Source organism: Hylobates moloch, unplaced genomic scaffold, assembly GCF_009828535.3.
Source record: "Hylobates moloch isolate HMO894 unplaced genomic scaffold, HMol_V3 SCAFFOLD_21, whole genome shotgun sequence".
NCBI lineage: Eukaryota > Metazoa > Chordata > Mammalia > Primates > Hylobatidae > Hylobates > Hylobates moloch.
In genome coordinates, this window is record NW_026652296.1 from 31,935,599 (window position 1) to 31,953,359 (window position 17,761).

Here is a 17,761-nt window from a genome sequence, read left to right on the forward strand (position 1 = left end):
CCTAGTGGAAAATCATTTGACCATTGACACATGGTTTTATTTCTGGACTTCCAATTCTATTCCTTCGATCTATACGGCTGTCCTTATGCCAGTACTATACTATCCTGATTACCATTTGCTTTATAGTAAGTTTTGAAGTCAGAAAGTGTGAATCCTCCTCCTTTTTCTTTTTCAGGGTTGTTTTGGCTATTCTAGATGCCTTGCAACTCAATTAGTTTGCCAATCTACAAATAAGGGAAAAGGGGTCATGAATTCAGAGCCAGGGATTAAACAGGCAATTCATTTGGTCTTTACTTGATAAAATGGTCCCAAGTTTCAGTCTACATCAGGGGTGGGCAAATTTTTTTAAAATATGTATAAGACTGGTTAGTTTCCAATAAATTTTTTGTTAAGGGCCAGAGAGCATTTTAGGGTTGGCGAGCCATTTGGTCTCTGTTGCAATTACTCAGCTTTACCATGTAGCATGGAAGCAGCTATACTCAATACCTAGCAAATGAGTGTGGCTGGGTTCCAATAAAATTTTATTTATGGATACAAATAGATGTCACAAAATATTATTATCCTTTAAGTTCTTTGCAACCACTTAAAATGTAAAGACCATTCTTAGCTCAAGGCCACACAAAAACATGTGATCAGCAAGGATTGGCATTTAGGCTGTAGTTTGCCAACCTCTGATGTAGACCATTATATTTCTGTGTCTAGATTCAGGGTCACAGCCCCAGCTGAGTATTCATAATTAATAGTTTTGACTTGCATTATTTCTTTGGCTTATGTCTGCACTCACTAAATATAGGCAGTCAAAATTCATGTCTTTTCCCTCATTTTAAAAACACACACATATACGTTCACACTTGTATCAATCTGCGTTCGACAGGGAGACAGAAACCATACAGTAATTTAAATTAAAGAATTATTTTGCCTGGGATGGTGGCTCATGCCTTTCATCCCAGCACTTTGGGAGGCTGAGGCAGGCAGATCACCTGAGGTCAGGAGTTCGAGACCAGCCTGGCAACATGGTGAAACCCCATCTCTAAAAATACAAAAATTAGCCGGGTGTGGTGGCAGGTGCCTATAATCCCAGCTACTCAGGAGGCTGAGGCAGGGAGAAATGCTTGAACCAGGGAGGTGGAGGTTGCAGTGAGCTGAGATCACGCCATTGTACTCCAGCCTGGGCAACAAAGCAAGACTCCATCCCCAAAAAAAAAAAAAAATTATTTTGCAAAGATAAATATAAATACGAAAAGAAAATCCTACAGCTGAGGGGGATTACCCAAGGACAAACTTGGAAGGAGGGTTCCCTCCCCAAGGCTAGGGTTCAGTCCTTCTTGGAGTTGTAGTTGCAGCCTACTGGATAGCAGAAAAGTTTGAGGGGGGAAGTTGTGCAGGCCAGAGTTGGTCTGCAGTCACTAGGCAAGCAGAAATAACCCTCTGGGGCACAAGCAAGCCAAAGCTGGCAAATAGTACACAGAGGGAATTGGGAATAGAGAGAGAGCTGGGGTGTTGATGTTGACACAAGGCCTGGATCACACGGTGTCTGTGTGGGGAAGGCCTAAGGAAACAACAGGAGCCAAGGTTAATGGGTGGATGAGCGGAAGCGGCCAAGGCACTGCTGTGGGCACTGCTGGACATGGAGGCTGGAGAGCTGCAAGAACCTAGTACACTTCTGTGCATAGCTTGGGCTGGGACAGCCAACAGTGGCTAGTGGGGCCCTGGTGTGCATGCACTAGAGCTGAGGAGAGGGTCAATGTGGGCTGGGGAGGCTCAAGCCTCTGCAAAGGAGGAGGTCAGGTGGTCTGCTTGCTAGACAGCCAGTCCCATGGGGCCCCCAGCATTTGTACCAGTGGGGCTGCAGAGAGGGTATAGCAGTGGCCTGGGCTGGGGCACAGGCCTGTGCTGTTTAGGCTCCCAACTGAGCCACCAGTGCCTGAGTGGAGAGCTGGAGAAAATGTACTCCTGTGGTGGCCAATTGGTAGAAAAAGCTGTGTCCTGCAGGCATTTAGCATGGGAGAAAACTTCAGTGGCCATGGAGTGGAGTAAAAATGGGTACTCTCGCAGAGGTTGCAGTGAGCCGAGATCACGCCATTGCACTCCAGCCTGAGCAACAAGAGCGAAACTCTATCTTGAAAAGAAAAAAACAGGTACTCTCCAGGGACCTGGTCAAAGAGCCACCTGACCCAAGAAAGAGGGCCCTTCCCTCTGCAGTGTTGCTCTGGTGCCCTCTACTGATAAACCTTATGCCAGCTGGCAAAGGAAACACATAAAGGGCCTAGGTCCATTTTCACAGACCAGGCAACAAAAGGAGAATTTGAAGCTCAAACAATGAATTGATAATTGGCACAATTCCACATACACACACAGACGTACTCTACCACATAGAGAGGCACAATCCTGGACGCAGATGGGAAAAAGAGGATACCCAGTTTGACTTACCCTCTAGAGAAGAAACTATTCTTATGGTAAACACAGATAAGAGGGGTGTTGACTTTCTGCTTGGATTCTTGGAATGGCAAGAACTTTTTCTCTTTTGCAAATGTGTCTACAGTTCGAAAGCTGTGTTTGTGAGAGTCCTCTTTTACATTCTTCCCTGTCTTCTACATTCAGGCAATCACCAAGTGCTTTGGAGACAAACCCTATGAAGTCTATCTTCTCTTTCAGTCCACTCTGCTATTGCCATAGCTTGTTATAAATTTTGCCTGGACAACTGCAATACTTCTGACTTCCCAAATTTTTACTGGTCTCAGTGCTGTTTATCACACTTCCTTTCATTCTCTTAAGTTTCCTCTCGGATTCTCTGCAATATCTCTTCTAGATCTCCAGCCCCATATGAAATTCCTTTGCCAATATATTCAGCAGAAAATCTGATTGGAAATGTTTTCATATTCTTACTAGCTATGTCAAGTGTACCTCCAATACTGCACAATTTATTTACCCTAAGATTTTTACAGGTTGAGCCTTTCTCTCAAGACAGGTGACCAGATGCAGTGGCTCATGCCTGTAATCCTAACACTTTAGAAGGCCAAGGTGGGAGAACTGCTTGAGCCCAGGAGTTCAAGACCACCTGGGTAACATAGTAAAACCTTGTCTCTATTAAAAAAAAAAAAAAAAAAAAAAGACAAATAAGCCACTTTTAGTGGCCGTGACTTAGGAGAAGATATAGGCCCTTCTTCTTTAACCTAGGTTACAGGTTACTAGAACAGACACAGAAGAGAGGAAGCTAAGACAAAAACGATTTTAAGTAGCATTAAAATTCACAAAACTCAGCTCTCTTTCTCCCAGCCAAAAAATCGCTTTCTAGTTCCCAAAGGAATTGGAAAGCAGGGAAAAGCTAAGAACTGATGGCTGGCAGCAGTAAGGGCGCTGCTGAGCAACTGCTCTGCCTGAGAGCGGGCCGAGCTGGGGAAGCTGGACTCGGTCTTGGGGTCTGCATCAGCAGATAAGAGCGTCACCTATCCTCATGTGTAACCTAGCTTTGTAAGATTTTTCTAGTCATCAACTACTGCCCCATAACTCACAGAAGGAATGCTTTTACCCTTCAAGAGCACTAGTTAGATAGAACTCTAGGAATCTTGTTTCATTATTTTTTTTTTAGGATTCTAGAATGTCGTGCTTCAACCAGTCCCAAATTTCTCTTTAATCAAAGAGCAGCTGAGTGTTTGGCTATTCTCCAAAATGATTTCTAGGTTAAAATTAATGAATAAGATATGGGGCTAGATAAAAATAATCTTTCCACAAGAAGGTAGATTTTTATCCTTTACACATTTCATGCATATTAGAGAAAATAAAAAAGCTATAACATGGTATTTACTCATGGAAAAAGATTATGCAATGAGAGAATCTCATGTCTGTCAAGAATCCTCTACCACTTGCTCCCTTTCAGAAAAAATGATTTTAAAAATTATATGTGCTTACTTTGTTTTTGTTTGAAATGGAGTCTCGCTCTGTCGCCCAGGCTGCAGTGCAATGGCGTGATCTTGGCTCACTGCAACCTCCGTCTCCCAGGTTCAAGCAATTCTCCTGCCTCAGCCTCCCAAGTAGCTGGGATTACAGGCATGTGCCTCCACACCTGGCTAATTTTTGTATTTTTAGTAGAGACAGGGTTCCACCATGTTGGCCAGGCTGGTCTCGAATGCCTGACCTCAGGTGATCCACCTACCTAGCACTTTGGGAGTTTTGGATTTGAGCCCAGCACCAGGTGTGAGCCACCGCACCCGGCCAACTTACTTTGGATATATGAGAAATATATGCACAGATATTTTGAAATTAGGTTAGAGCTTGCATGTATAAATTATTTCACCTTTAATCTGAATCACTTTACCTAATTTCACAACCTGGTACTGTCAGATTGCCTGCCATCTTGAAAGTCCCTTAAACCCAAATCCTTTCTGTGGACTCATCACACAAGGTACCACCTTCTGACTACTCCAGGTAGTCATATTTCTGCAAGTTTTTTGGTCGGATTTCGTTGTTTCTGCTCATTGCAATTACTAGGTCAAATGTTTCCAAATTAAAATTGATTTTTTTTTTCCCCAAAGAGACAAGGTCTGACTATTTTGCCCAGGCTGGTCTCAAAGTCCTGGGCTCAAGTGATCCTCCCACAGTGGCCTCCCAAAATGCTGGGATTACACGTATGAGCTACCATGCCTGGCAATCCACTACCAATTTTTCAGAAAACTCAGCAAAAATCAATATAAAAAGAAATTCTAAAACTAAAAGTGAGGCCGAATGATGGTGGGTTCTGAACTCAAGATCATGGTTTGAAGAAATGGGTAGGACATTTGGATAGCTAAATTAAAAGGCCAAAAAGAGGTGGAGCTCAAGATTTCTTGGAGTGAGGCTTAGATGGTAAGGCCAGGAAGGATGCAGGTAGCAATTAGACTTTAGTTTTAGTCCCCCCGTTCTCTAAAGTACCCCCCACCCCACCCAATCTGGTCCCCTCATTAATAGGACTTGTTTGGATGCTGCAGGCATTTGAACACCAATCTCATGTTGGAAATAAGCTCATACACAAAAACTGAACTCCTCCTTCTTAGGCACCAAAGCCATAGTCCTGGAGTGGAGAATTTGCACCTCTCTTTCTTCTGAGAAAAACTCCAGTACATTTCAATTCCGTTTCCTTCTGGGATAGAGTGGAAAGGTCCTGTTAGTGACCCTTCCTAGAAACAAAGGAGGGGAGTGAGCATAGCCTGGGGAAGCCCCTTCCAGGGCTGGAAAGATGACATCTTTGCCCCTCTCCCTGTGCTGGGCTAGGGCGGGCAGTCCTTTCTCTGGGCCATGTCTGAGGTCGCTACAGGTTATGGGGGATTTCAGTAAAAAACAATAATTTTGCATCATTTTTTTTCTTTCCACTCCTTTTTTCAAAAGAGCTGGTTTTCTTGTTTGCTTCTTTCTTTCCCAATGGTAGGAGGAATATTGGGATTGTCTGGAATGGGGAGGGACTACCCCTTCCCTCTTCAAAACCCTAGAGATTATATACCTGCATATACTTTTCCCTCAGTGGCCTCCAATTCTGATCAGAAGTTGGGGTTATAGGGGTAGTTCTGGCAAAGGGTGGTGGCCCACACTCCCAGACATGCACATCCTTTTCCCTCATCAGACCTGACTCTGAGGAGCCACTGGATAATTGATGCTATGGTGTGAATGTCTCCTCCAAAATTCATGTTGAAATTCAGTTGCCATTATGATGAGATTTATGGGTGGGACCTTTAACAGATGATTAGGTTATGAGGGCTGAGCCCTCACGAACAGATTAATGCCAATGTCACAGGAGTGGATTAGTTATACTGGAGTGGGTTCCTGATAAAAAGGGTAATTCCAGCCCCCTTTTTCTGTCTCACATATTCGCTTGCTCTACTGTCTTCACCATGGGATGATGCAGCATAAAGGCCCCCACCAGATGCTGGCACCATGCTCTTGGACTTCCCATCCTCTAGAACCATGAGCCAAATAAATTTTTGTATATTATAAATCACTCAGTCTGTGACATTCTGTTATAACAGCAGAAAACAGATTAAGACAGCTAACTTCATGCCTTGGGGAGGCAAGTGGGGAGAGGCCTTGGAGCCAGTAACTCTTTCTTTTTTCATCCTCTCCTTGAATGAGGTGTCCAAAACACTTCATGCTTCTTCTGATTTTCCAAGCCTGATAAGCATTTTATGGATCTTGCAAACTCTAATTGGGCAAACAAATTTGCTGGAGCCTAGGAAGGCCCTCTCCAGTGAATAGTTATTGGCCCAAGACAGAGAATCAGAGCCAGGGCATGTGGAGTTTATTCAAAAGTCTGGGCAATTTGGGCTCTGAGGGAGGAAGATTTTAAAAGGGTGTGGCTAAAGGGCAGATCCTTGTCCTGAAAAACAATGGATAGAGTATGGCTAGGTTGTCTCAGACCAGTTATTAGAGGGATGATGTGTGGGTATCATTAGCAGGACTGGGCCCTAGAATTGGAGGGCCAAGGGGACATGGTATCAGAGCTATGTTTAGGGGTCTTTACATCTATTATTGTTGATCTGACATGGGGAGTAGCTAAGAGGCCCAAGGCAATGACTCATGACTACAGAACAGTTTGGGCATGGTTAAAGGACCTGCCTCTGCAATCTGGAAGGCTGCAGAGGGGATGTGGTTAAAGGGTCCCTGGAACTGGAGGACATGAGCAGATCATTAAGGACTGCAAAACTTCAGTGGAGTAGAGAAATATTCAGCAAAGACACCTGCAGAAAGAAAGAAAAAGAGAGAGGGCGAGGTGGGGAGAGAAAGAGAAAGACACAAAGAGAGAGAGAGAATACCTAGGGAAGGAAGCTTTCACAGAAGGTGAAGAAAGTGATCAGTCTGGAGAAGAGACAGCCCAGTCCTGAAAATCCCCTCCCTGCAACTGGCCTGTCTCTAGAACCTAATCACTCCTCCACATGAAAAGGATCAGATTCTCCAAAAAATCTATTAGATTGATTCTCAAGGGTTGAATTCATGCAGGAAACCCTGACTGTGAATTTGAATTCCTTGCACCTTTTCAGTCAGATGAGTGGCCAAGCCACACAGCCTGAACTTATTGAAGAAATTTTGAACTAAAACAAAGGGATAAGAAAACACGGGAAAGAACTGGTATATGAAAATAAAACGAGTTGATCATTTTTTGATTACTTAAATAAAGCCTACTTTTTTATTTCATCTGATTCCAAGAAGCAGAAAAGAATGCTTATTTAACAGTTACTGCCATCTTCGCTCACATACAGAGTACATGGGGGAGTCAAGATATTTCCTGAAAACCCCTCAGAGGCGAGTGAGGTAGTGACTTGGGGTAGCAAGACTGTCCTCCTAAGTCAGTTGAGGAGTGACATCAGGATGAAGCTCCACCCACAAGCCCTGCCCACAGAGGTCTTCTCCCTGAGTGTGTCCTCCTTTAGTACAAGATGAGGTTTAACTTATTGCTAATGTGTTTCACATTTTCTCTCCCCACCCATGTAAAGCTTGTCCCAAAAAAGCTGTTCTTTGATGAGGACTTTTTCCTAAGTCCTTGTCCATTCTCCCCACACATGCAGAATTTCTATTCTGTATACTCTGGGGCTTACTGAGGGATGACTCATGGCTGAAGCCTTATCTACACTCCTTATATACCTAACATGTCTTAGAATCAATTATCTGGAGAGACAATGAGATGGAAAACTGAGGATTCATTGGGGAATCAGGGCAGGACTGGACAGAGGAAGAGACTGACCTGCAATGTGTCTGCAACCCAGTGGTCCTTCAGTTCGATGGGGATCTCTGGACCTGGAATGACCTTCTGGAGTTGTCCCCGTTGAGTCAAGGGTTGGGGCCAGAAGCTACCCCTGCAAAGGTGCATCGCCCCTGTGGTGTGTGCAGCTCCCTGTGGCTGAGAGCGAGTTCCAGAGTGGAGTGCATCTCTGGAATGCATCTCTGCCAGCAGCAACACTGTTCTCTGAAGCAGCTGGGGTGTTAAGCCCTGAAAAGGTCATCTGAGCAGAAGTCCACAGTGTCCCCACATGCGGATTCTCCCTGTGGTATGTGATCACAAAAGCTTTGCCCATACATCCTGCAAACAAAGACCTCCTTCCTGAGGGCCACTTTGTGCCTGACTGTCCATTCTTTTACTGATGCTCACCAACACTCCGCAGACAAGGGTGCTTTCCCCTGAGGCTATCATTGGATGTTTGGTAAATGTTGATTATTGCTAAAGCCTTCCCACAGTCCCTACACATAAACTTCTCTCCTAAGTGTGTTCTTTTGTGCATGCTGAAGGCTGACTGATGGCTACAGTTGCCCATACTCTATACTCATAAGGCTCCTCTCCTGAACGTGTTTCTCCCATGCCTGATAACGGTTGACACATCTCTGGAACTTCACTCACAATCTGCATACACAGGGTCTCCTCCCCGTGTGTCTCTCTGGGGTAACATGAGGCTTGACTGGTCACTCAGGTCTTGTTCATGACCCCTGCATACACAGGTTTCTCCCGTCAGTGTGTCCTCTGGTGTCTGATGAGATTTGACTTATGACTAAAGCCTCGCCCACACTCCCTACAAACATAATGCTTCTCCCCTGAGTGTGTCCTCTGGTGGACAAGGAGGAGTGATTTCCGGCTAAAGCCTCGGCCACACTCACTGCACACGTAAGGCTTCTCTCCTGAGTGTGTCCTCTCATGTACAATGAGGGATGACTTGTCACAAAAGCCTCGCCCACATTCCCTGCAAATATAAGGCTTCTCATTTGAGTGTGTCCTCTGGTGTCTGATGAGATTTGACTTCTGGCTAAAACCTCGCCTACACTCCCTGCAGACATAATGCTTCTCCCCTGAGTGTGTCCTCTGGTGGACAAGGAGGAGTGATTTCCGACTAAAGCCTCGGCCACACTCACCACACACATAAGGCTTCTCTCCAGAGTGCGTCCGCTCGTGTATGATGAGGGTTGACTTGTCGCAAAAGCCTCGCCCACACTCCCTGCAAACATAAGGCTTCTCATCCAAGTGTGTCCTCTGGTGTTTGATGAGATCTGAGTTCTGGCTAAAGCCTCGCCCACACTCCCTGCAAACATAAGGCTTCTCCCCTGAGTGTATCCTCTGGTGTTTTCTGAGGGTTGACTTATCACAAAAGCCTCGTCCACACTCCAGGCACACATAGGGTTTCTCACCGGAGTGTGTCCTCTGGTGTCTGATGAAGGATGACTTCTCGCTAAAGCCTCGCCCACACTCACTGCAAACATAGGGCTTCTCCTCTGAGTGAGTCCACTGATGTCTATTGAGGATGGACTTGTTTCTAAAGCTTTGCCCACACTCTCTGCACAAATAAGGCTTCTCTTCTGAATGTGTTCTCTGGTGTCTGCTGAGGTTGGACTTCTGGCTAAAACCTCGCCCGCACTCACTGCACACATAAGGCTTCTCCATCGAGTGTGTACGATGGTGTCTGATGAGGGTTGATCTATCTTTAAAGCTTCGCCCACAATCACTGCAAATGTAGGGCTTCTTCCCTAAGAGGATCCTCGGGTTTGTAATAAAGTTTGATTCCAGGTTATGGTCCGGTTCACACTCTCTACAGTTGATTGCTCCAAATCTCAAGGATTCTAATTCCTTCAAGCCTTTGTCTAGCTGCACAGGGTTTGGTCTTTGGGCTGAGCTGGGCTCTATTTCTACCACCATGTTGCCTTTTCTAGGACTTGCTGACTGTCTTTGGAGTGGGCTGGGGAATGCCCTTGAGGTTTCTCTCTCCTCTGTCCTTGCAGACCAGGGTTTGGAGCCACCTCCTCTCTCCTGACCTTCTGCATTTTCATACCAACAGCTTGGATGGGAATACTGCTGCCCCTGCTGTTTCCAATGCCCTGGGCTAGAATTCCCTGGATGGAAGTGATTTTCTGCACATAAGCCCAGGAAGATCTGAAGTACATGTTGACTGAGGAACTGCTGACAGGAGAAGGCCAGAAGGCAGGAGGAACAAGTGTAGATTTCTGGCTCTGGTTCTGCTGAAGAATGAAAGTTTTCAGTTAGAGTAGCCATAAGTAAGGCTGCTGAGTTGTTCTACCTTGTCTTAGGACAGAGAATGTTTTACTGCCATGCCTGTAATCGATAATATAAGTACAACACAATTTGCTTCTGAACAATGATTCCTTTACATTCCATCACATTTTCTATAGCAATCCAGAAAATCCACACCAAAAATATCTTGAGAAACCAGGAACCTCTCAAGTAAGTATTCTGCTCTGTAAACAGCTTCAATTATAGTTAGCCTTCTCCTAAGCCATAGACATTCACATTGGTATATACTGTCCACAACTCTTTGTTCTGCTTGGAGATAGTGGTCTCTATGACACATGTGGATATCTCCTTCATGACTTTTCTTATTATATAAAAAAGGGTCTGATAGACATAAAAAGTCCCTAATTCTGGAGGGCTTCTGAATGTAGGAGAAAGTGTATGGAATACTGGTTAAAGAAATTATTGTATATAAAACAAAATATAAATTTCAGGCTGCCCACCTGTAAACAAAGACTTATTAGAAAATGTCAAAGTACTAGGTTCTCTACTAAGTATTATGAATTCAGTAATGAACAAGAAAGACATGGTCCGTGATTTTAGGATTCTGGCACCAAGCCAAAACAACAAAATCTGCCTTTCTTTCCACTTTTCATAAATCAGTAAAAAGAAAAACTTCATTTACAGCAGCACCTGCCTACAAAATATCAAAACTAGATGTTGCATTTCATCACAACATGATCTATCCAATTGATGCTGACAAATGACCACATACTTGGCCCCAGACCCTACTGGGCCTAATTGAAGACTTCTGCCTAACTAATGAACCCTGGAATCTTTATAATCAACTGTATCTGTCCTTAAAAACTCATCCTATCCTATCCGGAATGCTAGTTTTCAAACCTTAATTAGCATAACCGTCAGTTAAAACCTTTTATTTTTCCCCCTTGCCAAACTATACAGTGAATTTCTTCACTGCTGTGTCTCCTTTCCTATTAAGTAAATGATTTATGCCATTTGATTTTTTGACCTTTTGTGGTCTTTTAGTTTTTGACAATGTGTTTTCCCTTTGGTTGCTTTGACAAGGCACTGACCAGTGCTGGAACTGCTGGACTGCCAGAGGAACACAGCTGTGTGTAGACTGAGCCATATGTGCTCAAAGCTGCTTGTCTGGCAGCCTTGCCATGGGTGAGACTCTCAGCAGCCATCAGGCTCCGCTTGCTGTCACTGAGCACTCCTTGAGTTTATTTGGTTTACTTGGGTTCTCAAAGTAACTCATTATTTGTTTCTATTTCTGTCCAGTCATCTCTTGTAAGACTTGTGGTCGTTCTGGTATTTTGTGACATGAACTTTTTGTCTTGATATTTTGACTGTGATTCGCTGCCATCTTTTTGGCTTATCTAGAAGCATACCAAGTCATTCAGACTGCAGTCTGAATATATATATACGGCAGTGATGTAACACCCTACATCACTGAGAAGTATTTCAGTAGGAGAAGAAATCTCATTTGTGTCTATTTTGTGTTAAACACTGGAACCAAAAGCTCCTTACACTTAACACCCTGTTAAAGGGACCCCATGTATACTCATTATGATTCTAATCCCTATGCCTTACTAGGAAAGTGTCATCATTCCACTAAAGATAATTTAGATTTACTGAGTCCATTTTGAGGAACTCTGTTTTCTATCATGACCCTTTGCTATATAATAATTCAGTATATATTTCTAAAGAACTATATAGTTGAGAGATCTGTCTTGCATCATCAATATATTTACTCATTTGCTTAATCTTAAAATGCAAGGAATAAGGCCAGGTGCAGTGGCTCATGCCAGTACTTTGGGAGGCCGAGGCAGGTGGATCACCTGAGGTCGGGAGTTCCAGACCAGCCTGAGCAATGTGGAGAAACCCCATCTCTACTAAAAATACAAAATTAGCCAGGCATGGTGGCACATGCCTGTAATCCCAGCTACTCGAGAGGCTGAGGCAGGAGAATCACTTGAACCCGGAGGCAAAGGTTGTGGTGAGCCGAGATTGCACTATTGCACTCTAGCCTGGGCAACAAGAGCAAAACTCTGTCTTAAAAAAAAAAAAATGCAAGGAATATAGTTTCAGAATTGTGGACCCACATCCTTACAAAACACAAATATACAAAATATAGTCCGTATAGTTCATGCACTTCTTCTTTGTCAATAGAGAAGGAGTTGGCCAATTTTTTCAGTAAAGAACCAGAGTAAATATTTTAGGCTTTGTAGGTGACATGGTCTCTATCATGACTGCTTAACTCTGCCATTGTATAAGAAAAGCAGCCATAAATAATTCATTGTTCCAAAAAAACTTTATTTACAAAAACAGGCAGTGAGACAGATTTGGCCTGTAGGCCCTAGTTTGCCAACCCTCATTTTACTATGGAGTATGGTCAAAGCTCTCTGTTAACTGGGTTGTTTTCCCCTGTTACCTGTGGTCGTGTTATTATTTTGGAACATAGGTAGATTTCTTTCTCTTTGTATTCAGTTTTAGGGATTTTCCCTCTCTTTGTTGATTTAATTCCTTTCTTTGAGTATTTAAACACTAATACGCTCCAAAAGTGCAAAACTATTCAGAAAGGACATGCCTCTCCTTTCCATAGCCTTCCAGCCAAATTCCACATATAACCTCACAGCTAACCAATCTCATTAGTTTCTGGTTTATTAACCCTGTATTACTTTGTGGGGGAAAAAAAAAGAAGAAACAGATATGCATATGCTCATAATTTCTCACTTTTAAAAATACTCTTTGCACTTGGCTCTTTTCACTTAATATATCCTAGAATTTACTCCCTATCAGTTCAGAGGAGCTCTTCCCCATTTTGGAAGGATGTATCATAACTTCTTCAACTAATTTACTACAGAAGGGCAATTAGGTTACTCTAACCTTTTATATAGAAACAATGCTATAATGAATAACCTTGTGCAAGTGTAATATCTTTGGATATGAATCTTCAGGGTAAATTCCTATAGGTAGGATTGCCAGGTCAAAGCACATGCATATATAGTTTTGTTACATGTTGCCAAATTTCCCTCCATAATGGCTGCAGCATTTCTGCATTGCCATCTGCAGTGTCTAATGTTGCCTATATCCCTCAGCTTTGCCAAATGTTCTGTCAACCTTTTGAAATGCTGCCAGTGGTATGTTAAGAATGGTGTGTAGTTTTAATTTGCATTTATGTAATTAGAAGTGAAGTTGAACACCTTTTCAAACATTTAAGGGACAATGTTATATTTTATTTTGTGAATTGTCTATTTAGGTATTTTGCCTATTTTCTTCCTGTCTGGTTTTAGGGTTCTTCTCTTTGAATTTTAAGATTCATTCTATGTTATGGAAAATAACTCTTTATATGTGATAATACTGTATGTGGCAAATATTTCCTGGAAATTAGTCCTTTCTTTTGACTTTGCTTACAGTGTCAAACTTATCACTCTTCTCCTCTAGGCATCTGGATTTTTAGTTAAATTTAGAAAACCTTTTCCTATGTCCAGGTGATAGAATATTTACCCCCATTCTATCCTAGTATGTTTACGGTTTAATTTTCTACATTTAGATCTCTAGTCATTTGGGATTTTTCTTGTGTATGGTGTGTGGTACATGGTCCAATGTTATGTTTTTCCAAATGGATATCTAGTTGCCCAACACCATTTATTAAAATGTCCATGTTTACTCCAGGGATTTGAGATGCCACCTTCATCACATACCAAAGTTCCATAAGTACTTGGGTTGACTTCTTGACTTGCTCCCTGACTCCACTGGTCTATTTGTCTAGTCATGGGCCAGCACCACAATGTTTTCTTTCTTTATTTTCTCCTTGCAGCTTCAATTCAAAGGACACATTTTAATTCTAAAGGTTCTGTAGCATATTTTAGTGTCTGATAAGGATAGTACCCTGTTATGGCTTTTATTTTTCAGTGTATTCTTGGCTATTTTTCCACCTTTATTTTTCCATGTGAATTTCACAAAAGAATTTCACTTGTTTATTGGGATATGTTAACTTTATGAATTACTTTAGGGATAACTGACAACCTGATTTTAATCTATAAAAATATTTTTTGAGGCCGGGCATTGTGGCTTACACCTGTAATCCCAGCACTTCGGGACACCCACGCAGGTGAATCACTTTAGACCAGGAGCTCAAGACCAGCCTGGGCAACATGGCAAAACCCTGTCTCTACTAAAAATACAAACAATTAGCTGGCATGGTGGCATGCACTGTAGTCCCAGCTACTAGGAAGGTTGAGGTGGGAGAATCACCTGAGCCCAGGAAGTCAAGGCTGCAGTGAGCTATGATCATGCCACTGCACTCCAGCCTGGATGACAGATGTGAGACCCTGTCTCAAAATATATGTAAATTTTTTTAATCAAATAAATTTTAACACAGATTTGGTATTAAATGATACCATTAACTTTGTTGAATGTAGTAATGGTACTGTGGTTATGTAAGAATCCATTTTCACTTTTTAAAGAAATGTGGTATATTTAAGGGTGTCGTGATATTTAGAATTAACTTTGAAATAATTTGGCCCAAAAGGGAGAAGTGAATGATAATGCAAGCGGGCAATGTGTTAATAACTATTAAGTCTAGATAATTCGTGTTCCTCCTTGACCTATCAGCCCTACGAACACTTATTTCTAAGATTCAACCTAAGCTACCCTCTTGCAGCAAACTGTATTTTGGTCACAATATCTGCTGTTCCTCCCCAGCTGAGCCCATCTCTGAAGAAGGATTATCTTTCCCACCACAATGACTTCAGACTTAGCTGTGGGATTTGCTTTGGCCAATGAGGGTTAGCGGGAAGTTAGTGCACTTTCAAACAAGTTTTAAGAGTCACGATGTGGTCCCATCATTGCTTTTTTCCCTATACCTTGAGAACCCCATGATCCAGATAGAAACTGCTCCTTTTGCATGGATCCCAGAACCAAGAGAGTTGAACCACACCTGAAGTAACCAGGAGGTAATGTAAGTGAGAAATGAACATTTGCTATTATAAGCCACTAAAGTATGGGGTTGTTTATCACAGTATTATCTGGCCTAAGCTTATTAAATTATCTCCCCTGTGAAGGCTTTAAAGATTATTTCAGAAAGAATTGGCCCATTTATTTCTAACAATGCCCTTGAAGAAAAGACATTAACATGAATATGTGAAGAAAGAGAGAAAAAGAGACTCGGGCCAGGCACCATGGCCCACACCCGTAATCCCAGTACTCTGGGAGGCCAGGGTGGGTGGATTGCTTAAGCCCAGGAGTTCAAGACCAGCCTGGGCAACGTGGCAAAACCCTGACTGAAAAAAAAGAAATAAAATAAGGAAAGAAAAGGAAAGGGGAAAGGGGAAAAAGTGAAAAAAGGGGAAAGGAGAAAGAGGAAAGAGGAAAGAAAGAGACAGAGACTGGTTTAGGAGGAAAATTAGTATGCTCTCAAGTTTTTATAACTTTGAGAATAAACTTGTGGTTGCAGGCAAGGAGAAATATGGGGATGAAGCACAGGTCAGACAGCGATAGATAATGGGTTTGTTATAATGTGTGATGGGGAAAATCATTGAAGTTCACAAATTGTTAAAAGGTGTGAATATAAACACGGAAAAGAAGTATGTGACACTAATTCCTGTGGACCCCTGCAGTCCAAAGAAAAGAAAAAGAAGGAAGAAAATAGCCCAAAAGAGAGACGTAAGAGGCTGGAGACTGCGGAACATTATGGTGTCAAGCAAGACAAAGGAAACAATTTCAAGAAATGCAATTGGGATCCAGGTTTTCAATATCAAGATTCATTTGAACTAGGTCATTTGTTTGTTTGTTTGCTGTTTTATGGGGTGTTTCGTTTTGTTTTGTTTTGTTTGAGATGGAGTTTTGCTCTTGTTCCCCAGGCTGGAGTGCAATGGCATGATCTCAGCTCACTGCAACCTCCGCCTCCTGGGTTCAAGTGAATCTCCTGCCTCAGCCTCCAGAGTAGCTGGGATTATAGGTGCCCACCACCACACTTGGCTATGAACCAGGTCATTTTTAACATTTTCCTCTGAATCAGTTATATGTATTAACAGTGGGAGAGAAAACAGTATGACCAGAGAAAAATAAAAACAAAACTTAGTTGGACTAACTAGCTAAGGCCAAATCAAAACACACAAAACCATTTACAAAACTTATAAATCATTTTTTTAAAAAGGAAAAACACGGCCCACACAGAACCAGTCCAAAATGGATGAATCTACACTGATTTAGATGGAGCCAGGTCAGATGGGAGCTAGTTCAAACCAGAGGGAATCAGATCAAAACACATCAAAGAAGATGAAAATGGAATAAGGTAAATCTGATTAAATCGTATCAGGGAAACAGCCATGCCATTTGGAGCAAACTCCCGAAGAAACTCCTCCCTGAAACTGGTTTGTGTCTCCAAAAATGTGATTCTTCTCTACATGTTTTATCTAGAAATATAGGAATATCTAGAACAGTACACTATCCAGTATAGCAGCCACTGGCCATGTGTTTATTGAGCACTTGAAACATGGCTAATCTGAACTAAGATGTGCTCTAAGTGTAAAATATAACCAGGTTTTGAAGACAGTACAAAAAAATAAGTAAAATACCTAATTAATAAGTTTTTATGTTAATTTCATGTTAAAATGATACTTTAATATATTGGATTAAATAATATATATATTCTTAAAGTTGATTTCACCTGTAGTTATACTTGTAAAAATGTGGTTACTAGGAAATTTAAAATTACCTATGTGGCTCACATTATATTTCTACTAGATAGCACTGATCTAGAACAAGGAGTGGAAAATGACTGCCCACAAGCTAAATCCAGTCCTCTGTTTTTGTATCACCTACAAGCTAAGAATGGTTTTTACATTTTTAAATGGCTAGAAAAAAGTAAAAATAGTAGTAATATTTCATGATACATAAACATTATATTAAATTAAAATTTCAGTGTCTATAAAGAAAGTGTTTTTGGAACATATCCATGCTCATCCGTTCACATATTGTTTATGGCTGCAACCCAATGGCAAGTTAAGGGTTGTTACAGAGGCCTTATCACCTGCAAAAACAGTTACTGTTTGGCCCGTTACAGAAAAAGTTGGCCAACCCCTGATCTAGGGTTATGTTGCAATTGATAACATTTATCAACCCAGATTTAAATAATTTTTATTTTTTTATTTTTTTATTTTTTTTAATTTTTTCAGACTGAGTTTCACTCTGTCACCAGACTGGAGTGCAATGACACAATCTCGACTCACTGCAACCTCTGACTCCCTGGTTCAAGCGATTCTCCTGTCTCAGCTTCCCAAGTGGCTGAGATTACACGCCACCATGCTCAGCTAATTTTTGTATTTTTAGTAGAGATGGGATTTCACTATGTTGGCCAGGATGGTCTCGATCTCCTGACCTCGTTTAGGTTTGTAAACAAATGAAAAAGAAAAAAATATGGTTTATGAAACCCCCAAACCACAATAAACTTGACTCTTAATTTTAACTTATGTCACAGAGCTGCATCTCTCCCTACTGTCCCCCTTGCAAACCATGCCCCCAGCCTCACTTGCCTCCTTGCAGCTTCATATACTGGGCAGGTACATCCCTTCATTAAGGTCTTCGTGTCAATAATTCCCTTCACCTGAAATGCTCTTACCCTAGATACCTACAGTTCTAACCTCCTCACCACATTATGTCTTTAGACAAATATTACTTCTTCACTGATTTCAAATACCCAGTTTTAAAATTCAGCCAGCCACCCTATCACACCCAATACCCCTTTATCCTGCCTTATTTCAT

The 17,761-nt window shown here is 42.0% G+C and overlaps 2 protein-coding genes and 1 long non-coding RNA gene across 7 annotated transcripts in view; 1 reads left to right on the forward strand and 2 right to left on the reverse strand.

Moving 5' to 3' along the window:
- Positions 1-7,903, reverse strand: part of SNRPB (small nuclear ribonucleoprotein polypeptides B and B1) — a 20,827-nt gene extending 12,924 nt beyond the window's left edge. For both annotated transcript variants that reach the window (XM_032143003.2, XM_032143004.2), the window contains exon 1: positions 7,706-7,903. In XM_032143003.2, the coding sequence (XP_031998894.1) occupies positions 7,706-7,903 (198 nt within the window). The remainder of the gene's footprint in view (positions 1-7,705) is intronic.
- LOC131382200 (uncharacterized) overlaps positions 1-16,183 on the forward strand; it is a 19,999-nt gene extending 3,816 nt beyond the window's left edge. The window contains exon 3 of one of the 2 annotated variants that reach the window (XR_009211460.1): positions 16,155-16,183. This is a non-coding gene — a long non-coding RNA (uncharacterized LOC131382200). Of the gene's footprint in view, positions 1-5,875; positions 5,927-16,154 lie in introns of those variants that run through there. The other variant, XR_009211459.1, reaches the window with a different exon arrangement.
- ZNF343 (zinc finger protein 343) overlaps positions 7,120-17,761 on the reverse strand; it is a 33,628-nt gene continuing 22,986 nt past the window's right edge. The window contains exon 6 of one of the 3 annotated variants that reach the window (XM_032142999.2): positions 7,120-9,960. In XM_032142999.2, the coding sequence (XP_031998890.1) occupies positions 8,465-9,960 (1,496 nt within the window). In that variant the 3' untranslated portion in view covers positions 7,120-8,464. The remainder of the gene's footprint in view (positions 9,961-17,761) is intronic. The other 2 variants (XM_032143001.2, XM_058432882.1) reach the window with 2 other exon arrangements.